The 24,214-nt window shown below is 37.5% G+C and overlaps 6 protein-coding genes across 6 annotated transcripts; 4 read left to right on the top strand and 2 right to left on the bottom strand.

Moving 5' to 3' along the window:
• Positions 1 to 1,379: 1,379 nt before the first annotated feature.
• LOC6639236 lies at positions 1,380 to 2,054 on the bottom strand. Its single transcript, XM_002061641.4, has one exon. The coding sequence runs from the start codon at positions 2,052 to 2,054 to the stop codon at positions 1,455 to 1,457; it is 600 nt and encodes a 199-aa protein (XP_002061677.1). The 3' UTR covers positions 1,380 to 1,454.
• Positions 1,974 to 3,102, top strand: LOC6639200 (WASH complex subunit 1). The gene has a single exon (XM_002061642.3). It carries the CDS (start codon positions 2,512 to 2,514, stop codon positions 3,046 to 3,048), a length of 537 nt encoding a protein of 178 aa, XP_002061678.1. The 5' UTR covers positions 1,974 to 2,511; the 3' UTR covers positions 3,049 to 3,102.
• Positions 3,103 to 4,967: 1,865 nt separating this feature from the next.
• Positions 4,968 to 5,679, top strand: LOC6639201. Its single transcript, XM_002061643.3, has one exon. The coding sequence runs from the start codon at positions 5,089 to 5,091 to the stop codon at positions 5,644 to 5,646; it is 558 nt and encodes a 185-aa protein (XP_002061679.1). The 5' UTR covers positions 4,968 to 5,088; the 3' UTR covers positions 5,647 to 5,679.
• Positions 5,680 to 5,980: 301 nt separating this feature from the next.
• Positions 5,981 to 6,666, top strand: LOC6639202 (extensin). Its single transcript, XM_002061644.4, has one exon. It carries the CDS (start codon positions 6,057 to 6,059, stop codon positions 6,657 to 6,659), a length of 603 nt encoding a protein of 200 aa, XP_002061680.4. The 5' UTR covers positions 5,981 to 6,056; the 3' UTR covers positions 6,660 to 6,666.
• LOC6639203 (DNA-directed RNA polymerases I, II, and III subunit RPABC3) lies at positions 6,639 to 7,515 on the bottom strand. The gene is made up of 2 exons (XM_002061645.4): positions 7,299 to 7,515; positions 6,639 to 7,223 (listed from the first exon to the last, which is right to left on the bottom strand). The coding sequence occupies exon 2, from the start codon at positions 7,214 to 7,216 to the stop codon at positions 6,767 to 6,769; it is 450 nt and encodes a 149-aa protein (XP_002061681.1). The 5' UTR covers positions 7,217 to 7,223; positions 7,299 to 7,515; the 3' UTR covers positions 6,639 to 6,766.
• A 2,993-nt stretch (positions 7,516 to 10,508) lies between these two features.
• LOC6639204 (gastrula zinc finger protein XlCGF57.1) lies at positions 10,509 to 13,003 on the top strand. Its single transcript, XM_002061646.4, has 3 exons — positions 10,509 to 11,209; positions 11,293 to 11,688; positions 11,874 to 13,003. The coding sequence occupies exons 1-3, from the start codon at positions 10,550 to 10,552 to the stop codon at positions 12,465 to 12,467; spliced, it is 1,650 nt and encodes a 549-aa protein (XP_002061682.1). The 5' UTR covers positions 10,509 to 10,549; the 3' UTR covers positions 12,468 to 13,003.
• Positions 13,004 to 24,214: the final 11,211 nt, after the last annotated feature.

The following is a 24,214-nucleotide window of genomic DNA, read 5'->3' as shown; positions in this document are numbered from 1 at the left end:
GCATCGAACAAAGAAAGAGAAAACTGGAGAGAAAAGGAAAAATATAAAATAAAAGAAAAGAAAAGCAGACTGCTGCCAATAATGGTTATAAGCCGAGGGCAAATACAACTAGTTGGCCATAAAATTGCAAGGAAAATGCACAACAACAACAACAGCAACAAAAGGCGGCAACACGATAGACGGCGGACAGCGTTGAAACTTTGCCTCAAGGAGCAGACTCAGAGAAAGGAGTTGAAAGGAGGTGAAATTCATCGGTGTTTTGAGGTAGCAGTGTTAGGACGTACTCTTGAGCTATTGTTACAGGCAAATGATGCGAAATGAGATGTTGGTTTCATGCGATAATAATACCAGGAGGGGTCACAAGAAAAAATGTCAATAATGCCAGGCGTATGCAAGGACGTAGGACTTAAATCCTTGCTGAAAAGGCCAATCTTAGAGCCATAAATGGTTTGATTATACACTGCCATTAAAATCTTGTGCTTTCAAAAGTACAAAAAGCGAATTCTATATATACAATTTTCAGTAAATGTTTTACTTTTAATTGAAATTTAAATAGATTCGATTGTTTTCCTTTTGACAATGCTTAAATTTCGACTTGGTAAACAAAATAATATGCATCAATGAATCCTGTAAAGATTTCAAATGGCATTGGGTATGTTTTATTCTAATTGGATACGATCGAATATCATTAAATTTATTCATATTAGTCCTATACGACAGGATCGATATTTCCCATTTGCATGCAGACCAATATTCAAGTAAATATATAGAATAAATATTATGATAAATGATTCATGTAACTAAAAGTTAATTTTACGTTTTCATTCAACCAACAAGTGATTAGATTTGCTGGGATTAATCTTGTTAAGAAACAAATATTCTTTGTTAACACTTAAAACCAATATTGGAACAAAATACTAAAATAAAAATTTTTGAATATTTTTTGCAATTTTTGTATATAAAGCTCTACTTTATATAGTTTGTTCTTAAAATCCACTAAAATGTAAAAATTGTGTGCCAAATTATAGCTAAAATTATTTAACATTTTTAAAATAGATATTCCAACTATTAACTATTAAAAGTCAACACCTAAAAAGTATTTTATATTTAGCAATCCAATCCAAAGTTGAGAAGATAAAAATATTGCAACAATGGGTTTTTTTTTCGTTTAGAAAGAATGTTCAAAAGGGCGGTTCATTTTTTTCGTCCACCAGACTCGGATTCTACGAGGAACTCTAAGATATTTTCACCAAGAATTTATATAAATATAAAATAAATTCCTAGTCAGCCTCAAGTTTTGGTTTAGATTAAACACCTAAAATTCTTTTACAAATATTTATGGAACAAAAAACATTTACATGAAGAAAAATTGCATTTCGTTTACCATTTTAACATAACAAATTTTTATTTATTTTCTAGAGAGTTGCGAGTTTGTAGATGTAATATGTGATTCTTTACCAAGCCAATTGCTGGGAGCCCGTGGGCGATGCACTGTAGGCCAGGATTGTGTACGGCTGCTGCGGGGCACCTACATAATAAAATTGTGGCACAGCCGATGCAAGTGCTGGATTGATCACTGCTGGGGCAACTGCTGCAGGCACAACAGCAGGAGCAGGAGCAGCAGCAGGAGCAACAGCAGCCACGGGTTCTATTTCACCCTCTAGGGGCAATTCCTCGAGGCGTGCAGATTTCCGTTGAGTGCTTTTAATTTGAAGTTTAGCCAATCTTTGGCGACCAAATTGACGCAAACGAGCTGGCTGAACACTTTGTGTGGTCACCTCCAATAAGTTTTCTTCGGTATCCAATTCTTCGGCTTGAGGATTCAATGTGACTGTTGGCTCTGGCTCCTGCTCCTCATTGCCCTGGGGTGGGCCATAGATTAGGGCTGGCTCTTCGGGTTTCAGTTCTGAAGCCAATGGATAAGGTGTGGGCACGGCTGCCTCTTGGCGGGCCAAAAACCGAAGACGTTGGCGTCTGACATGGCCGGCTGGCTCTGCCAAGACTGCCGACACTGTCAAACAGATGGTTAAAAGGAGCAACTGATATCTTGTCATGATCGTGTGACTTGCTGTGTCTATATGTGGTTAACTTTATATGGAGCTTTAACTTTTATAGTTGACAATTCTCTTACTTAGACGCCCCCAGTTATGTTGTGCATATAAAGCAGGGAATTATCGAATAATAGACCAAACAAATTGATACGCATGACAAGCAGACAGGCGCCCCCAGCCAATTGAGCCCAGCACACTGGGTCGCAGGTGATAAAAAAGACATTTGTAATTAAATACAAATATTGAAATGGCAGCCCTTGACTAAATATTGTCACGTAGTTAGTTAGTTAGTTGAAAAGCCAACCAAAAAATAATGTGTCCCTGGGCCCACCAAGTGACAATTATTATGAGGGCGGGGGGCGAAAATGTTTATTGGTTATGACTCTATGTCATTTTATATATAAACCAATGGCTGGACAAACTAAAGCATCATTCTACAATCAAACAACAATTGATCAACATGGCCCATCAAACTATTAGTTGCTCGTTGTCCCTGCTCATCCTTTTGGTGATTGGCATTACAGCAGAGCCCGCTAGATTCCGTAGTCGTTCCTCACGTTTCCAACTGGCACGCCAGGAGGCAGCGGCAGATCCCGCTCAGGATCTAGCACCAACTGCGGCACCAGCACCCTATCCACCAGCTGGTGTTACACCCGAGGTACCCTTCGATTTGCCCACCGAAACGGAAGCTCAACCAGATTTGACTTACGGGCCACCAGATAATACCTATGGTCCACCTGCAGTGGAGCCTGATAACACTTATGGTCCACCCCCAGCTGCGGCTGCTGAACCGGATAACATTTATGGCCCACCACCAGCCACCAATGATGCACCCATTGATGATGGCTCCTCTGCTTCGCCTGCTGCAGCTGAAGCGATTCCAGCAAATCTCATTCAGCCACGTAATGGACGCCTTCGCAGTCGTCGCCCGGTGCCAGAGAAATTGCGTTCCGCTCAAATCATTAGGGCCAAACCAATTCTGGTCTATACCATTTAAAAGGGAAACTGCAGAATTTGCAGCATTTTGTTGTTAACATATATTTTTTTTTTACGAATCATTTTTATTATTTTTTATTAATATATATGAAAATATAAACGATCTAAACATAAAACAAAAGTTTGACTTTAATATCTATCTGGTGAAGCATAAAGAACAATTCAAAGGGCAAATCCTAAACGAGTTTCCACTTTAGAGAAGTCGATATCAAAGATAACAACTGAGTTGAATTATAAATCCCTGTTAATTGGTTTCTTTCGCAAGTTAATGAAATGAGAACTAACTAACTAAATAAATGAGAACACTAAAAAAAACATTTGATGGCAAATAAATATACACTATATAAATAGTAACCAAAATTAGTTATGAGATCCTAAATTTAATGTATGCTATTCTATGGTCAATAACAAACTCGAATTATTCCGAGTCTGTGTTGCCACATTCGATTTTTACTTAAAACTTTTTCCATTTATTTAGTTAATGGTAAAGTAGAATTTATTAATGACCTAGATTGCTTATTTGCTGTCTTATTTCCTTATGGGATACCATTTTTAACATGCTTAAACCAATTGGGAATTATAAAAAAAAGGCTGAAAGGCTAACTGAGCTAAAATCAAATGTCTCTGTTATTTGGCGTTATTTTTTTTTTTTTGTCAATAATATAATCATATGAAAACTATTTATTCCATTGGATTTTGATAGCTTCTCAATATTAGAAACTATAATAATAGTAAACAAGTTAGATAAGAGAAATCTAACTCCAAAATGCAACTTACTATGGATATATTTATTTCTATTTTAGGAGTAAGCTTTTTGAGTATACAGCGAGTCGAATTACAATGTTTATCATCAACAGATTCCTTAACTTTTCGGCTTGTGAGCTTAAAGACTATAAGCCTAAAAACATTATAATGTTCAAAATTTCGAAACTTGCTTTGGGGGTCCTTTCACATTGGAATTATATATTTATGAGCTTCTCTATCTGATTTCACAGCTTTTACTTTCTGAAAAACTTATCTCATGCACATCTTAATTACTTATCCAAACTTATCTAAAGAAGAATTTGTATGAAATTGGTCTTGGAAATCGACTTTTTAATGGGTATTAAAGATGGAGGATATATCCCTCATTTTTTACCTCCAGGATCCGCCAGTGTATTAAACAATATTATGTCAAGCTAGACTTTAAAACGTATTTGCAAAAAAAACTAATAAATAAATAAAAAGCAAATTAAACAAACTATATTAAAAAACGAAAGATATGACTGATTCAATAAACTGAATTTTATAATAAAATAAATCTTTTTTTTTTAAGAATTTATTTAATTTACGATAATATTCGGTTAAATTTCCTTGTTTATTAAACAATTCATTAATTCAATTTAGTTAAAGTACATGAAAAAGTAATGAGAAAGTTCAAAATTAAAGACAACTTGAATTAGCCATTTTCGAGGTGCAAGAACTTTGAAGATAATCGATTGAATCTTATGAAAAGATGAATGCAGATGATGAAAACAAAAAAATGATGAACAAAATGGCCAGTGGAATGATTTTAACCCATTGGACACGTAATGCCCATGGCCCAAACAAAACATATAAAAAATATATAAATGTTAATAATAAAAATTATGAATTGCCAAGAACTCTAAAGACCAAAAAAAAAAAAAAAACTATATAGCCATAGCATTAGTGTGGTAATGAAAGCTAAAACAATTGTCTGTGTCTATAGTAGGGGGAGGGTCAGGGGGTATAGATAGCATTGGCAGTGTCAATTTGAAAAAAGGTTCACGTATCGGACATTAAAAGTACAAAAACAACAACAACAACAATCCCAACCGCCGCAACATAATCGAAAAAAAAAATGAAGAAAAACATTGCTTGATCGGGAACACAGGCCTAAAAATCAAAAGTGACGGGCATAAATTAAAACTGACAAAAAAAAAACAACAAACTATCCAGTCAATATGCTCCAGCTATAGGTATATAAGCCAACCCCAGTGGAGGAAGTCAGAACATAAGTGAGATAACAAACAAAGCGACAATGTTGAAACAAATTCTCGCTACAATTCTGCTATTCAGTGCCCTGAGCCATGCCGAGCCATTGCGCCGGAGAAACTTCTCGGCCAGGCAGGTGGAGGCTCCTTCGCCACCAAGCCCAGCACCGACTGGTTACCCTTTGGCTGGCGTCACACCAGAAATTCCCTTCGATTTGCCCAGTTCAACTGTTGAGCCACAGCCAGAAATCAATTATTTGCCACCGGATAATACGTATGGTCCACCAGCAGAACCGGATAATGTCTATGGTCCACCCACGAACGATGAGGATATTGCTCCACCCACCGTGGAAGATGAGGAAGAGCAGCAGCCAGAAGATGATATTGCCAAACAGCAGCCCGTCGACGATGTGCCCCCCCAGGATGAGGAGGAGGATGTCCTAGTTGAGGTTGCCGAAGATGGCACTGTGATAGCAGTCTCAACCACTCTGGATCAACCACAATCTGGCAGACTATATCAACGCTTTCCCCAGGGTAATCGAAGGCAACCACAGCCTGCTTCGGGACCAGTTCCTCAGCGTCTGATTCTTCGTCGTCGTTGGTAATGGATTAAGCATATACATATATAGATTTAAATAAAGTTGATTTTTCTTTGGGGAATTTTCCCTCTTTGATTTCCATAAAACTGAATTCAAATCCCTGGTTTAGTCATCATTTGGGTCATCATCGTATAATACGTGGGGCACGTAATATTTGGATTTGCCGACACCATATACGTCATTGGCTTTATTGGTGACCGAAGACCGAAGACAAAGTGCGGGTACCTAAATCCGTGAAGGTCGCCTGCCCTCCATTGGTGGGCTTTGGTATATATATAGTCGGCCATTTGGTCAATTTAGGCAGCAGTTGAAATTTGACAAGCAAAATGTTTGGTTATCTAACTAGTGTATGGATTGGTTTGACCCTCTGTTCCGTCTCCATTGGAGCAGTGGTTTTTGAGAGACAGGAGCTAGCAATGGTTGCACCATATCCACCAGCTGGACTTACACCGAATCCTCCCTTCGATTTGCCCACAGAAGAGCAGCCAGTGGCGTTTCCCGAACCGGATGTAACTTACGGACCACCAGATCAGACTTATGGACCACCAGATCAGACTTATGGGCCACCAGATCTGACTTATGGACCACCAGACGCAGAGGAAGTGGAGGTGGTGCCCGCTGAGACTTATGGCCCACCAGCTGAGACATATGGACCACCACCACCAACAGCACAGCCAGCCAATGACCCCGCTGCAGCTAGTCCACCACAAAGTGCTGCCCTCATTAATCTGGCCAGTCTGCCGTTGCCACCTCAAGCGCAATTTGTGCTTCCTTTGCTTAATCGTTTCACGGCCTTCCGTAATCTACGCACCGCTAGCGCTACTCCTCAACGCCCTAAGCCGGCCAAGCTGCAGGCACGTCCTCAGGCCGGGTCTAGACCACGTCCAGCCAAAATTATCAATGGAAATGCTGTTTTTCCCTCCACCCAGTTGGCTTTGCCATTCGCAGATCGCCGTATTCCCTTCCGACCAGCACGCCTTATAGTTAATGGCCCACTTAGGCGTAGACTCAATCATTAATACAATTCTTTAGCCAGAATTTTTGTTAAACAATGATTTGTTGTAAATAAATATCCGTTGTTTGTTTAAAGTCTTAAATTGTTTATATCAAAAATAGATAGAAGAAATCAAAACGCCAGCCTTTTCATCAACAGATATATATGCTGATCCACCTCGAAACCGTGCAAATTATTGGCATCTCCTTGCAGTCGCATTAGCAGGCCACCAAAGGACACATATGCCGATAGGCGGGAAGACTCATTGTGCGCCTCATCGCCTTCGATGCGATAGATTTTGCCATACATAACATACTCAAAACTGTCCGCCCTTGTGCCCTCATGCTCCATGGGATTGTATTCACCACTGTCGGGGCAACCGTCTTCGCGCAGTGTTGTGGCCAGCACAAGGCGGAATTTGTCACCCAATTCCATGGGATACAGCCATGAATTAATGTCCAGAATGAGATCCATTTTGAAGGATTCTGATTCACAGTGTAGGCGGGAAACACGATCGAACTTCTTGCCCTCGGGATCCATGTCCTTAACATTGAATATATCTTCAAATATTACGCCAGCCATGCTACAGCTGGACAATCACAAATGAAAGAAGCAAATAATAGAGAAAAACTCAAACGGTAAGTCACCGCCAAAAAATGTTTACCTTGTGTCGGTTTGTCTGTTGTTGTTGTTTTTCGCTAGTTGCAAATTCCTTTTTGGGTTATAAGGTACTTTGTAGTCGGTCACCGATTGGGTTGTTACAAATTGTTTACTTTTTTGTTTCTCAATACAATTTGTTTATTTATTAAAAAAAAAAAAGAATTAATTCCACGCTAGTTACTTGCTTTCGCGTGTTTCCAAAACAGTGTTGCCAGACAGTGTGGCGGCTTACAGGTAATAGTGGTTTTTAAAATAGGGGTTTAGACAAAAATATTTATCGCCAACGATAAATTTCTCTTGATCTGGCAGCACTGTCAATTTATTAGCTGGCAACACTGTCAACTATAAACAAATCCCAATTCATTAACAAAACGCAAATTAAGACCTGAATTTCTTTATTTTTTTTTGCCTGAAAATGGAGTTGCGTATGAGGCTGAAGGTAAAAATAAAATACATAAAAATGTGAAAACAACGCGCCACAGGGAGAATTTTGAGGTCTTCTTAACACACGGACTCTATATGAAGTGGGGTAAGTGACACAAGGCGTGACCAATTGCAATGGATTTGGTATTAATATGGTGTTGGGTCTATCAGTCTAATTATATATACAAACTATAAATTAATTAGCCATCCATTTGTATGCATATATGTATGTATGTATGTAGATAAGAAGTAATCAAGTAGCTCTGGTGCTGGCAACAATTACAAACACATACTAACAACACAACCCAAAAACAAAAAAAAAACCAAAAAAAAAAAAGAACAGAAACGACAAGAAAAGCTGACTGTACGTTTGTGTAAATGTATATGTAGAGTACATGCATATGTGTGCAAGTTCTTGTGGCCCCATACGAAAGACTTCAACCGTTGATGAACCTTACCCCGAACGCCCATTGTCGTCCAACAGTTCGTCGTTTGGGGCCTTTACCCCCCACCATCCCTGAAAAGCAACCCCCTCTGTGTGCCCTCCCCCCTCCCACCAATTACCTAGGCAAAAGACTATTTAGCATTACAAAACTGCTGTTATGTATTCTTCTTTCTTTTCTGTTGTTGTATTTTTTGTTTTTTTCGATTTTTATTTTATTTTGCTTTTGTTTTTTTTTTTTTTTTTTGCTGTCGTTCGTGCTTTTTTCAACGTTTCTCTTTCAGTTTCAATTGCGACCCAGCTCCAGATTCTAGCTTTAATTCGCTTTTCAACAGTTACTGGTTCTTCCTTATTGTTGTTGTTGTTGTTGCCTTTTTTTGTTTAACGCTTCATTTGCGTAACGTGCAGCTGTGAAAATTGACGTTGACGCGGTTGATGACGGTTGCAAGTTAGTCCCATCCCTCCTCCTTGCAGCAGCAGCACCTCATAACCATACCCATATCCATACACCAAATCCCTACCGCTCCTCCCTCCTCATTGTCAACCCGTAGAGACCCCGCCTTATCCAGCACACAATATCATGCTTCATTGAAAGTTCATAAAGTTTTTCCTAAAGTGAGTTTCAATACGCGCGCGGGTGCGGCCTAAATGAACCCAAAAAAAAAACAACAACAACAGCAAAATGCAAGCAGAAGGTCGCCACAGATCGCAATATATATGTACATACATATGTTTGCCAGATGTTGTTATTAATAGTTTGCTTTTTTAACTACTCATCCAACCAAGCAAACCAGCACCAGGGTCAGTCCACATTGGTTTGTCTGTCTGTCTGTCTCTCTGTGTTCCCGGCTGCTTATTTTCATCGCTTTCCTCAGAATGTCCAAGTAAATTAATCGGAAAAAAAAAAAAATTAGTCATTTGATTCGAAAATTCTAAAGAAATCAATGGCAAAAGCAAACAAAAACGAAAATGCAAAAACTCTACTAAAGACATCAGCAAAAAATTATAGAAATGTGAGTAGACTTTCATAAAGTGCTAAAACTAAAGCAGACTAAAACAAAAATAAAATCTGAATTAAGTTTAAAAAAAAAATGTATCTAAAATATATGGAAATCTCAGTTTACAAAAATTAATCTAAAATGTCTAATTCTAGACTTAAAAGACAAAATTGCATTGAGAGTTCCTATTTGAAGGATAATTGATGGAAAAGTTGTTCAAAAGTGAGCGAATCATATAAAAATGAATATTCAATCAATATTGTGAAATAGGCCCCCAGAAGTATGCAATAGACTGTAAAAGTAATTGATATTTTGAACGATTTTATAAGTTTTCGTATGTTAATAAACAAAGAACGTTTCAAAAAAGTTCTTTGTATGTTGTTAAAATCAAATTTTTTAACTGCTTAAAGCATACTTTAGGGGGCAAACTTATACTCCAACTCACAGCCCTTGATCCAGGGCCCCCTGGAATGAACTATCCTAACACTTATTTAATTTAAACTTCAAGAAAAGGTATTAAAACTGAATCAGCTTTAAATATTCTCTTTAGCAACCTTTTTTAGATCTTCTTTGTGTTCTAGACATATTTAGTGGTTATCTACTGTATTTATAGACAAAGTCAATTGTCTTATCAGTTATTGCCTCTAGTCAAGTGGTTATTGTTGTTGCTGTTGTTGTTGTTTTCCACTCTTATCAAGTGTCGCCTTGTCAGTATTTTTTGCTCTCACTCGTTCTCCCACAAACAAATGATTGAGAAAACAAACTAGAAGTAAAAAAAAAAAAGTCAACAACAAAAATATTTTCCAAGTTTTTTTTGTTTCGTTGTTGTACCTGGAAATTCTAAATTGATAAAACGATCAGAAGGTAGAACAAAAAAAAATTTAAAAAAAAAAGAAAAGAACAGAACTTTTTTCTTACTCTTATCGCAAACTGTTGACACAGCTGAGAAGTTTGTTGTTTTAATTTTTTTTTTTTTTTACTGTGTGTTGCTGTCCCTGTCTGTTTCCGTGTTACTCGTGTGTCTGTCTGACTGTTTGTTGGTTGGTTGGTCGGATTGATTGTGCTCTCTCTGTCTCATCACCTATATTGCCACCAGAAGTCAAGCAATAACCGTGCTCTTAACTTTTTCCTTGCAGCCACAAAACTAATACAAAAACAAAAAATTAAGGTGTTTGGGAAAAGTAATGAAAAAACATAAAAAATATACTGTATAAAAGAAAAACAATTTGACTAGTTAAAGCATAAACGAAATACGACTAAAAATCTAACCTAATCAAAAGAAATAAAACAACAAAAAGCTAGTGGTGCCTGGTTCAAGAAATAAACAAATTTTCTAGCAAAATTCAGTAAACAAAAATTTAATTTTTAAACAAAAAAAAAAACCAAAAAAAAATGGCACGCAGCCGTCGTAGTTTGTCCAAAGAGGATGCAGTGTCCCTGCTCACAGACAGTGGCATATCGCTATCATCGCCGCCGGCGGCGGGCAGAGGATCCTCATCGCCCACAACAACAGCAACATCGACATCGACAGTATCGATTAAACGACGCAAGAGCAGTCTACTAAGGGACAACAACAACTATGCGGAAGCCGATGAAGAAGATGGTGAAGACGGTGGTGACACAACGGAACAGGATTCCCGTGATGCCGACTATATACAACCCTTGCCCAAGAAATCATTGAGAAAATCATCAATATCGTTAGCCTCATCATCAGCATCGGGATCGCCGTCCGAATCGGGACGTCGCAAACAGCACATATGTACGCATTGTTCCAAAGAATTTGGTGGCAAGACTGATCTACAACGGCATATGCTAATCCATTCGGATGAGCGGCCACACAAGTGTGCCGATTGTGGTAAATGCTATCGCCAGGCCGTGAATCTTAAGAATCACATAACCACCGCTCATGAGCATAAGAAACAATTTGCCTGTGGCCAGTGTCCCAAATCGTTTGCCCTCAAAGAGCGTCTGCGTCTCCACATGCGTTTGCATTCGGGCGAGAAGCCATATCCATGTGCTCTCTGTGATAAGCGTTTCGCCCGAGGTGGTCAGGTGAGTGTCAAATGCTCCCGCACACACACACACACACACACTCACACACAAATCTATCTATACTTTCCCCTTGCCATTTGCAGCTCCAGCAGCATATGGTGTCGCATCATAAGACAAGTATACAGCAATTTAATTGTACCAAATGCTCGGCCAGTTTCTCAACCAATGCCAATCTGCGTGTTCACATGGAGAGGCACGAGCAGGGCATGGAGCATAGATGCACCATTTGTGAGAATCAATTTGCCAACGAATTGGCTTTGCGGGCTCACATCAATCAGGAGCATCATAAGCTAACCAAATTTGATTGTGAAATATGCCACAAAAGCATTGAATCGGACGAGGATCTTGCCACACATATGCAAAAGCATGCGGCCATCAAGACGCATGTCTGTGAGGTGTGCAATTCGTATTTTACTCAGAAATCGCAATATAATGTTCATATGCGAATGCATACAGGTGAACGGCCATATCAATGTCGGGTGAGTTGAAAAAATAAATATCAGAATTATATTAATCTGAGATAATATGTAGCTTAATTAGAAGTAAAAGTAGAATTAGTTACTTAAGAGAAGAGATAAGGGTTTTAGGGAGAGTTCTAGTCACAATCATTCAAATAGAAATTAAAATTCTAATTCCTTGAACTTTTATTTTTTTCTTCTTGCAGATTTGTCATCAAACCTTTGCCCATTCGAGTGTATTGAAACTGCATATACGTAAGCATACGGGTGAGAAACCATTTCGTTGTCTCCTTTGTACCGATGAAGTGGCCTTTTCCCAGTTGGCCCATCTCAAGAATCACATGAAGAAAATCCACAAACAGCAGAAACCCTATATGTGTCACGGGTGTCATGAGTTCTTTAAAATCAAAGTGGAATTGCAGGCACATGCGGAACACTGTGCCAAATGCCAGAAATCAGGCGATGAGGATGACAATCAGAATGAAAACGCCCAGGCATTGTCCACCATGCGTTTCAATATGGCTGTGGTGCTTAAGAAAATAAGCTCCGCTCAAAAGCTACGTCAATTGGGCTATGAGAAACGTTTAATTGACAATGTCATTATTGCCTCACTCAAGTTGGCTCAACGTCCGGCCCACGATGATGCCCAATTGACACCTTTGGCACGGCTACGTCTCAATGTGGAGGAATTTCTCAAGTGGATTGTCCCGGCGCCGACAATGCAGAAATTTAGCGAAGAGTTGCTCTCGATTGAGACCATTCTGGATAAGATTGCCGCCATGTATATGAAGCAGAAGTAGACAAATTGAAATAATATTGACCTACGTGCCATATGGATTAATAGTATTAGATCTTGCCATTAGTTGAGTACCTTCTTGGCCTCAAGAAGTTTCCCCCTGTAACATCCCTGAAAGTAAAACCAAAAACCCAATGAAATCCAAAGATTTTTCTCGATTATCTGTCATACAATTATTATTTTTTTTTTTTTTGCCTTTACCTATTTTCTTTATATTAGTTATAGTAGTTCCTTGCTGTTTTGCCAAAAAAAAAAAAAGAATTAAAATCATTCATTTTAGTTGATTCTAAATTGATCGAAAATTTCTATTTAGTTAAACACTTAAATTAAATGAATTTAACAAAATCTTGCCAGATCACAGATATCTAGATATAGTCATATATATATAATAAGTACATTTCAATGTGGCCATGCATAAAACATAAAACGAATCAAAATGCATTTAGTTTAATTAACTTGAAAACCAAACCAAAAACGAAACCATTGTATAACCTTTAAGTATAAATGAAAAATGTACAACAAAAAGAACATATACATACCTATATATGTATACGTATAATATGAAAATTAAATATGTTTGTAAATTCACTTTTATCATTTGTGATTATTCGTCGTGTAATCTCTTTAGTGGAATTTTATCTAATTGATCAACATTTCTATATAAATCTCTGAGTAAGAGGATAGACGAATAGAAAATAATGAGTGGCAAAATGTTTTAAAGATACGCCTTAAATCAGAGCAGAAGGGAAGGTGGTTGCAGCTAAAACGATTTGTATTTGCGTCTAAATGCTTTCTATTGTTTTGCAGTCTTCAAAGACTGACTTCAAAGACTGACTTCAAAGTCCTTTACTTTCTGTTACATAGTGATATGTTCAATCTAGAGTTATTTCTTTAAACTTTGTCTAATCGCATTAACTACAGAAAGGGAACCCAAATAACCTTTCAAAGAGAGAGTATAATGAATCATTCTCATATTTTGTCAACAACTTTTCAAGAAGAAACTCCTTTGTCCTGTTCTACGGCTCAAGCCCAATCATAACTAGTTCGTGTTTTCAAACCTTTTAATATGAAAATCTTATAAAATAATATATTAAAATTTTCATTATTATTATCCTAAATGCTTTGTATAATTGAAGTTACCTTGGCTAAGCTGCTAAGTAAATGATTTCCATTAAAAATCTTTTTCAAATTTAAATTTCATCCAAACTAATTCGCTATTATCTCCAGATTTAAATTTGGAATTGCAAAATAAAATAATATATTTTGATTTAAATCTTTTTACTGCAAAGACAGAGTTATGGAAAAACTAAAGTTCCATTTTGAAGGCAGGTTCTGATAGATTCTTTTTTCAATATTTTCCTAAAATCAAAATTATATACTTATTGATGCCAGGGCTCAATGTGCCTATGTATTATAGATAATGTGTGTCTTCAACAGATCTAAGGGCACTTGAAGCTGTTTCTAAAATATACATATATCCTTTTTATCTGCTTTAAAAATCGACTGTCTAATTGTATAATACAAATTAGATAAGTTGAAAAATCCCTGATATATAAGTGTATACATACATATGTGTGAAAATCTCAAAAGTGAGCCACCTAAAAAAGTAAGACACCTTTATTCATATGAATCGAAATAGATACTTTTAAGTAAAAAATTCTCAAATGTTTTTTTAGGTGGCTCACTTGGCAGATTTTCCTTGCCCCTAATTAATCTTATCCTTAATGTTTATGGGTAATTTTCAATATTATTATTTGGTAGAAGAAAAAGACTATAAACAAAATGCTTCGCTAATAATTTGATGTTGAAATTTTAAAGGAATATCATCATTTATTAAAAAACACTTTTGATAAGAAGGAAACTTGAAGCTATTCTAACCCTTCAATGTAATTTTTTGCGATTCCATTTTTTGTTTTTTTTTTTTTAATCATGTGTTTATATGTGCGTGTGTGTCTGTGTGTGTGTGTTTGTGACCGTTTGCTTGTTATGTTGGAACCAAGTTTTAGCCAAATGGAGGAGCGCATTCCATATATGCCAATGGACAACAGAAGCATTGTGACCGGGTGGTCGTTCGCTTGTAGCTCGAAGAACATCCCAGATGGTACAAGGTGCACACACCCAAACCCAATGCAATCCCCAAAGCCACTGGCTAGTGCCCAGCTAGCCAAACGAGCCAACCACATAAACAGTTATGTATGTAGCATACCCCTCTCTCCGACCTTCCACTCCTGGTAACACCACCACATCCCCCGCAATGGGTATCTCTTTCCCTCTCCCTCTCTCTCTCTCTGGGCTATATATGGTCGCGTTTGTGCAAATTTATAAGCCACTCACATTAAGGCGGCAAATATTTTTATGGCAAACTACATGCAACCACCAGCAGCACCACCACCACCACCACTAAGCAGCAAACCACAGTGGCATCCACCTGCTGGCAATTAATGAAATTTCCACAGCAAATTTATTGACACGATTGTAAATGTTTATCTGTGTGTGTGTGTGCGTGTGTAGTGTTTTCTTCCTTTGCGGAAAATTTGTTGGACGTGCGAAAAATATGGTAAATTTTATGTATCAAATATATATATCTTATATATATAAATATATGATTTTATGGCTACAGCCTCTATATTGCGTGTCACTTGTTGTGTGTGCTTGATGCTGATGCTCCAACTTAACCCCACCCCCGCCAATTGCCACACTCTCTTTCTAGATTCCCATGTCCTCCTGGCCAGCAGCAGCAGCAGCAGCCAGCAAGCAGCTTAATGTCTACATTTGTTCTGGTTTGGTCTAACCATTGCGTGCTCACTGGCTGCCCTTTTCTTTCTTTCTTTTTTATTTTAGTTTTTTTTGCTCATGGTCGTGGTGGCAGCACTCCAACTGCAAAGCCAACTTCATCTCCGTCTACATCTCTGTCGCCGTCTGTTGTTGTTGTTGCCTCTGCTACGGCTGCGGCTGCGGCTGCTGCCTGCCACGGCGCATTAGAACAAATTGCTCTTGTTGCGATAGGAATGAGATGGACATGCCTTTTGCCTTGTTTGGACCGATGGACAGCGATTGCCACTGCTGGTTAGTTAGAGAAGAGTTTGGGTGTTTTCTTCTTCTTCCTTTTCTTTTCTTTTCTTTCTATGCACTTTCCAAGCCTAAGGTATATATATTTTCATCACAAACTTGAGCCAATATGATAAACGGTTTACAATTCAAATCTTCACTTAAGATCTGACAATTAAGGACAAGTCTTGCTTAAGTTAAGACAAAAATGAAAATGTTATATTTAATACATACTAATGCAACATTGCTACTTTATTTTAAAATCATATCGAATACGTGGAGTCTAATAAGACATTTGCAGTTCAGCTTAAAGTACTTGGGAATCATAAGAGCATTAATTCTAATTGAAAGTTTGTGATTCAGAGTCCAATATGAAATACTTAATCAGCATTCAAGCTGATAAGGGTCTAATTATTTCTTAATACATATATGACATTCAAAGTCGAATTTAAACAACTTGAAACACTTGGAGTCTAAATTAAATTACTAAAATCTATTTCTATTTCTATTTCTACTCCAACACTTTAAGAGTCACTTTTGAATACATAGGCCAGTTAGAACCATTTGATAAGCATTCAAACTGATGGAAGTCTTATATAAACAAGTAGAAATTCATACGTCATTCAAAGTTAGAGAAAGTCAAAGAATATTTCAAGAGCTTAAACTACTTGGGAATCATAGGACATTCACAGTCTAATCGAAAACGATTGAGAATTATTTAACCATTAAGGTTCTAATGTGAACCATTTCAGAATGATTTACAAAACTTGAGAAGTATTCAACAATTTCCCTGTTGAACAATTTGTAAATCAAATAATCTTTTGATCTCCACTTTAAGCTTTAATGAAAACCTAAACAAAATATTGTACTTATGAGCATTTGATGTTCTTAAGGTAAGGGTATTCGAGAGCTAACCATTTGTTTGATAATTGTATCTTCTGTTTGTTTTCCAAGTAAAATGCGCTGCAAATTCGTGAAACAAATAGTCGGCAGACAGACACACAACACACACACACACAAAACAAGTACGCATGTTTCTCGTTTCTTGATTCCTGATCCTCTAGTGGCTTAACTTTTTCATCTGCATGCAGATTTTGCTTGGTGCCTCCTGGACAATGTTAATGATGGACAAAAACCAAAAAAAAAATATATCAAAGATCACTTTACCCATGCCGAAGTCTATATACCCTTGCAGTTCTTAGTCTACGAAATTCTTCCTTTCACATTGATTTCGTGCGGTGGAAACTCTTCCTTTTTGGAAAAAGAAAAAGGAAAAACTAAACTAAAGAAAATATGTATGTACGTTGAGAAGAAGTAGAAGTAGCAGTCAAGTTCTGTGCCATTTAACCAACTCTCGTTCTCGTTTTGTGGCGACTGTAACAAATTGATTTGATTTGGATTTAGATTTGCTAGCTTCTTTCCAACAAATTTACCTTTCTATATAATGTCTGTAGGAATACAATGGCCCATACATATACATAAGTATATAGGTTTATATAATTCTTTTGTTGTCTACTGCTAATTCGTACATTTTTTTTGCCTTTAGGGAATGTCATTGGATGGATTCGGTCACTATAATGATGATGACGATCATCATGTTGACTGACATCTAATTTGTGGTCGGTTATTTAGGTAAATTGCAGAAGCCCACGCAATTTACAAAATAAGCGAGAGAATGGCAAAGAAGAAGAAGAATTTGCATTGTTGTTGGTAAGAAAAACGTTTAAGGACTAAAATAACCATTTGGATTGTTAAGCCGTTTAATGTATAGAAAAGGAAAGGATAGACCTGAAATGAACTTATTTCTTTTCCGTGATGTCGGATGTCTGTAGTTATTGAAATTTGTTTTGTATTTAAGCTGAAATTGGTGGGATGCTTCTTGCTCAACAGGCCAACGCCTCCTTCCGTCGCCTTTGGGTCATTCAACTGCAGTCTCAACGGCAGGCAAAGTTTAAAGTCAGAGTCGGAGTCAAGTCAAAAGTCATAAAAGATATGCAGCAGCAGCCACTGTTGACTCTGTTTGCCTTAACAAATGTATAAATGCTGTGCGTCTGCTGTTGCTGCTGTTGATGTTGCCCTGTTTGCAGCAGCAGCAACGGCAACGGCAACAGCAACAACAACAATTACAAATGAACGACTTCTTTGTTCTGTCAGCAATGGGCCTATGCCAAGCTAAAGTTGTGTATAGCTTAGCTCGACTTTAAAGTTTCATTTTGCTCTATAGAAGTAGAAGCAGTAGCCACAGCAGCAGCAGCAGCAACCCGAAAAGAGGGGGCGGCAGCAATTTTACCTCCATCCCCAAACTCCTTAACTCCGACTCCAACAGCAACAGCAACAGCAACAACTTGCCATTGCCATTGCCATCGCCAACTCCATCTCCATTCGCAGCAGCTGCTGCTGCTGCTGCTGCTACGCATAAAACATACGTTAATACACTGAGAGAAAGATTTGAAATCATCATTCTTTACCACCATGATAATCATTGCTTCTCATCTTTTTTATTTTTTTGTTATGTTTTCTCCCTCAGTGTCAGCTGCGGATGCGCTGATCTTTTTGGGGCGTTGTTGCTTTAGCCCAAAAACAAATATATGAAAAGCCAGTGGAGTCTGTGTTTGTGTGTCTGTGTGTGTGTGTGTGTCTGGATCTCTGAGAGTGAGTCGCTGTCTGGGTCTCAGTTCTTTTCTCTGTTCATTTTTGTTGCTGTTGTTTTGTTTTGTGGCAGAAATGTGCAACGTTATCATAACTAAGTGCATGTGCAGCATGTGGCTAGGTGGCTAGCTGAATGCGTGTGCTTTTGTGTGAGCTGCATCTCTGTATCTCTCTCTCTCTCTCTCTGTCTATCTGACTCTGTCTCTGCCCAATCCTGTACTCCGCCTCCCCCTCATCCCACTCAACTAAAAACCCTGTGTTTGCTCGTACGCCCCACCAAAAAGGTAAAAACCGTCTGCATATGCATAATTCATGCTATTGAACCTTCTGCGGTTATGACTGGACCCTGGACATGGACATGGACATGGACTTGAACCTGGATGGGTATGGGTTTTCGGGCTGAAGACCGCAGCCCAGGCAAACTAGAAAAATTATAATTTCACAAGTCATAATAGGATTTGCAATTCAAATGCAGACACAGACAAGTTTTTTTTGTAATTTTTTTTTTTTTTTTTTACTTCTTCATCTTTCGTTTCTTTTATTTTTCTCTCGTTTTGTACAAATTTTCCTGTGTGCAATAAGGAGTATAAAGAACACAATAAGAGCTCCTTCTTCTTCTTCTACTTCAGAGCCAATATGTCAAAAATATTAAGCGACATGGCCCAATGGGCTTTTGTCATACTCGATTCCATTCCATGTACCAACAACACAAACACATACAAAAGGAGATAGACACACTGGTTTATACATTTACAACGAATAAAAATCTATATATATACATATATATGCAAACGATAAGACGCGCTTTGCCTTTACGCTATAAAGTTGTAAAATTGACAGGGCCGACCATGCCGAAACTCTCTGAAAATAAAGCAATAAAATGCGCTAAAACATCGCCATCGACATGCCCCCATCTGCATCTGCATCTACATACATCTACAATAAGGATGGGACGACGACGGACAGTAGCCACTAGCTAACTTTAGCAGAAGCAATAGCAATAGCAACAGTTCCATGGACCAAATGCAAGAATTAGAAATGAAAAGCCAGCGGGTTGCATAGAATTTATGCCAGTTTTGGGCTACGACAGTTTGCCACTGACTCAATCAATGGATGGTTTTTTTTTTTTGTGAATTTGTGGGGATATATGCATGTAAATGTGATAGTTTCTGTCTATGTGTGTGTGCTGAGGATGTTTTTGTTTTTTGGTATTGGAGCCCAGGAAGCATCGTTTGTCACTAGTCACAGCAGAAGTACAATTCATGCATTCTCTATTCCTTTTTATTCCCAAAGGCAGAGGGAAACGAAGAGCTACATGACAGAAAATTGAAGTTTGTAGTTTGTTTATTTTTGTTTATTTTTGGGTTAAGGAAGTGCGCCTCAATTGACAAGGCATAAGCATAAAAGATAACTAATGGTATTGCCATATGGCCCTGCAACATAATCATGTCAAAAACTCAATGACAGACAATTGCTTTAAAGTTATTTGCTTATTTGGCATTAAAATGCAAAACTTGATTGAAGACTTTTTGATGCATAGTATTCAAATTTATGAATTGAATTAAAATGTGTTGTTTTTTTTATGGAAAAATAATTATAGATTTCAATTAAAATGCAAGTGAAGAAAAGGCTATTGTTACTTTCTAAACATCTTCTAACAATTCACTCACTCATTACATTAAATAACAAACAACGATATACAAAATATAATTTATTGCCTCTGTTATATGAAGGATTTTATTAGTTCATTTGAATATTGTTTATTTTCCTTAACATTTAACCTAATTTAGATTTAGAGTTGAATGCCAATAGCCATAACAGGGAATATATAGTTTTTAAGGTTAAAACAACTTGGACAAAGACAAAAATTTAAAGCGACTTAAAAGTGCTCCTCAGGGCAAAAAATAAAAAAATACAAAAAAAAAACTATTTGGTTCGTTTCGTCTGCTGCTTTGAACCTAATGGGCAGCAGCAGCCAAGCTCTTGACACGGACACGGGCTCAGGCATAAGCACTGGCCAAAGACGAGGCAGAGGCAAAGAGAACTTCTAGACCATAATACTCGTAGTTGCCAGTCCTGCATAAAAAATGATTAATTCCTGGTCCGGTAATTTATGTAGACACATAATTCACAGCGGGACATATTTTGCTAGAGAAAGAGAGTTCGAGTTCAGGCCGTGGCCGAAGCTCTAAAAATAGCACACACACACACACACACACAGAGAGTGTATCTGTATGTGTGTGTGTGTGTTCATACATATATGCTAAAAATAAAGAAAAAAAGGAAGACAAGGCCTTATGGCGACGACGGCTTCGCTGCGCACATTTGATTTAAATTGAAGCTAAAAGCTTTAGCCCAAGATCAAGGCTCTTTTGGTATAAACTATGTTCAGTTGTATGCATGTTGTATAGGTATATGTGCCCAGATCAGGCTATGGCCTGACAATATCATTAAATATTTATGACGCAGCAGCTGAGCACAAGGTAAGCAGCAGCAGCAGCGGCCAAAGCAGCTAAACTTAACTTAAGCCCTAATCAAATTTGGCCGTTTTACCTAGAAAAATGTCAAGTTCGTTGCCTGAGTCTTTTGTTTTTTTTCTCCTTCTCAGTTATATGTATAGAACTTTGCCAAATGATATCACATTCTTATATAATGTGAAGATGCAGAAGGATATATTATGTTGTTAACCTTTTTTTTTCTCGTTGACTTTCACTCTGTCTATTTGATAGGAATTAAGAAAGTGAAAATAGTTAACTTGTGTTTGCAATAAACTAATCAACTGCTAATTAAATAAAGCTAACGAACCTTTAAGCAAATGAATATAAAGAAAATTAGATAATCAAAATTTGATGTTTCTTAATTTTAATAAGTTCGAATAACTATAAGAGCCAAATTGACTCTTAATTGGCAAAACGCTCTGAAAAATGGCAAAAAAAAGATACAAGCTAACTAAATTAGGCTCACAAAAATGAAGACATTTTTTGTATAAACAAAGTTCTAAAAGAAAATCATTCAATTTTTGTAAACTTTAATGATTCAAATTATGAAAATTTAAATAAATTTTTGTCAGCTCTAACGATTGAATTTTTATTTATTTTCTTTATTATTCATTGTTCATTCATTAAAGGATTAATTAAAGGATTGAGTTTGATAGAAATAAAGACAGAGTATTATATAATTTGAGCTTTCATAGAAAGATTTTTGCCTTGCTTAATTATTTTAAGGTCGTTATAGCATAAAACTCTGATCTAGCTGAAGTCGAGTCATTTATATAGAAATATGGAAAACTCAGAGGTTTACAAAATTGAGCTTTTGTTTGAAGATTTTTGCCTTGATTTCTAGATTTGCAATCGTTAAAATCAAAAAAAGTTCGTCTCAGATCGATTTGACAAATACAATGATTCTATTAAATAGTATACTATACTTTTTTACTTAAGAAGAATTTTAGTTAATGGTATTAATACTATACAATAATAGTTAATATATCTATGTATATTTCTCAAGTATAGGTATAGGTTTCAAATCTGTTTTGGATTTCACCAAGCTTAAAAGTAAAATGTTTACCAAATTGTTGTCCTGATTTTAGCATTAGCTTAGAATTAGCTTCCTTTTCAAATTTAGAACATTCTAAATTTAATTATATTTAGATAGTCTAGATATGAATGTAAAAACTTTAATTTTTGTTGTTAACCAACTTTGTATATATATTATGTATTTGTGTGTATGTGTGAGTATGTGTGTGTGTTTGTGTGTGCCTGTTGCAATAATTGATACGTGTTGCAATGTGCGCAAAGACAAAATCTGCCTGGTGGCTATTTACTTTGGCTGCTTGACTCGGCATCGACTGGCACTGGTAGATTGCAACTTTAACTCCAACTTCAACTGCGACTGACTGTGTATTCTCCTTTGCTCCTTGCTACACGAGTGGGGCGTGGTCTATACAACGCCCCATTCAGCTGTGGCAATGGCATTAAATGTCAAGGAAATCGCATGTCCACCCTCATTTTGTGTATCTGTGTGTCTCTCTCTCTCTCTCTCTCACTTCTTCTCTCTCTCTCTCTCTGTGTCTGTGTGTTTGCAATTTTATATATGACAGAGAAGCAAATGGAATGGGTTAGGAGGGAGGTAAGAGGGAGAGAACGAGGGTTGATCCGCCCCACTTGTAAAGCATTTTATAATTTAATTTTCATATAAGAGAGATGGAGAGACTTTTCGGCTGGACCATCAAAGTGGGTGTTACTATCGATTATTATCGATTATTCTGCTTGAACTTGGCAAACCATAAATCAGATTTCTCTTCGTCTCTTACCTTCCCACTTACCGATTACCATTACCATTATCATTCCCTTTCAAAGCCTTTCAGCAGTTCATTTATCACTATGCGGTTAAATGTATAGCAAGTAGAAACAAAACGCGGGGCGACGACGACGACGACGGCGGCGTCATAAGAATATCAGCAAAACAAAAGACTTAAGCAACAAACTATGTTAAGCGAGAATTGTCTAATATTGTCGGCGTTGTTGTCATCGTCATCGTCGTCGTCGTCGTCGTCGTCGTCGTCGTCGTCGTTGTCGCCGCCACTAGCCAGCCCACTGCCAGCCACAACAAAAGTGATAATTAATGTGTAAACTGAGGAGCACGAAAATCCCCACCCCCCCATAACCACCCTTTTCTTCCTCTCTCACACACACACACACACACAGACAATTCCAACAAAATTGTCAACAGTCAAAGCTGGAGCTCCACATGCTAAGCAAGGTGCTGACACTAAGCACTTGTCACCCAGCCTGAAGCCAAAAGGAAACAGTCACCGGTGACCAAGCCTTGCTCTTGCTGATGATAGTGATGCGAAAATTCATTTCCCTTAGCAGATGTGAGAAGGAGATGCATCTATTTAGCTTATTATAATGCTTAAATCAAAACTACTGCAACAATTTGTTGCTCTAAAGAAGAAGAATACTTTAGTTGAGTAGAAAAAATATACCAAAAATTTGTCCAAATCGTTGAATTTTTTGAATTATAGTGAATTTTGTTGTGATTTTGTTAAATATTCACAGTTTGGTTGTCACAGTGATTTCTGCTCATGCCTTATGCCCCATGCGTGAGTCTTTCTCTCTCTCTGTCTCTCTCTCTCTGTTAGTTGGCCGCCTTCAACCCGCCACTACTTCTTTTGGCTTGTCTCCAAAGCTTGCAGCTGGACAAATTGCAGTTGTCGTGGATGCTGCTCGTTTTTTACTTCTTTTTTTTTTCTCTGCTTTTTTTTTTATATGTATATATATGTATATAGTATTATAGTGTGTTTTTTCATACAAGCTTCTGCCTGGTTGTTGTTGTTGGTTGTGCGTAGTTATGCAAACAGTGGCCAGGCAGAACAAGTTGCTGGTTGTTGGTTGCTGTTGCTGCTGCTGCTGTTCGTTGTCGTAATTAAAGGTCAACATTTGTGCAAGTTGTCAATGGCATCATGACCATGCACGAGCCTGAAAGTGAGCAGCACATGGCACAGTATGTTAACTGAGAAGTGGAGGGCGGAGAGATGTGAGATGAAGATGAGACTTGAGACCTGAGAGATCTGAGACACTCCAACATCAACTTCAACTTACCAGGCCGCATAAATAATTCTCGCAAATGAGTTGTTCAGTTGTTAGTGGTGAGTTTGGCGGGCAGGGGGAGGGCAGGAAAAACCTAAGAAGAACAAGAAGCAGCAGCAGCAGCAGCTAACCAAGCTAAAAGCCCTCGACACGTAAAGGAAGAGAATCATAAAACTTAATTGGTTTGGCTTTTTGTCATTTTGTTTTGTACCCTCCCCCTGTTCCAGCGCACCTGCAGACCACTTGCTATATATGTTTGTATAGATATACATATATCTGCCACTCTTATAGAGAATATACTTATATATATTACTGGCTTTTACGTGGTTTAAAAGAAACAAAAATTCTGCTTATTATTTTTCCATGAACACTTTCTTACTTAAGCCATCATCTTGTGTACCATAATTGATTATTTCCTGACAACAAAAAAAAAAAATAGAAAAAAAACCTCTGCAAAGTGAAAAGT

Source organism: Drosophila willistoni (assembly GCF_018902025.1).
Source record: "Drosophila willistoni isolate 14030-0811.24 chromosome XR unlocalized genomic scaffold, UCI_dwil_1.1 Seg144, whole genome shotgun sequence".
NCBI classification, from domain to species: domain Eukaryota; kingdom Metazoa; phylum Arthropoda; class Insecta; order Diptera; family Drosophilidae; genus Drosophila; species Drosophila willistoni.
This window is presented reverse-complemented; position numbering and strand designations above follow the sequence as displayed.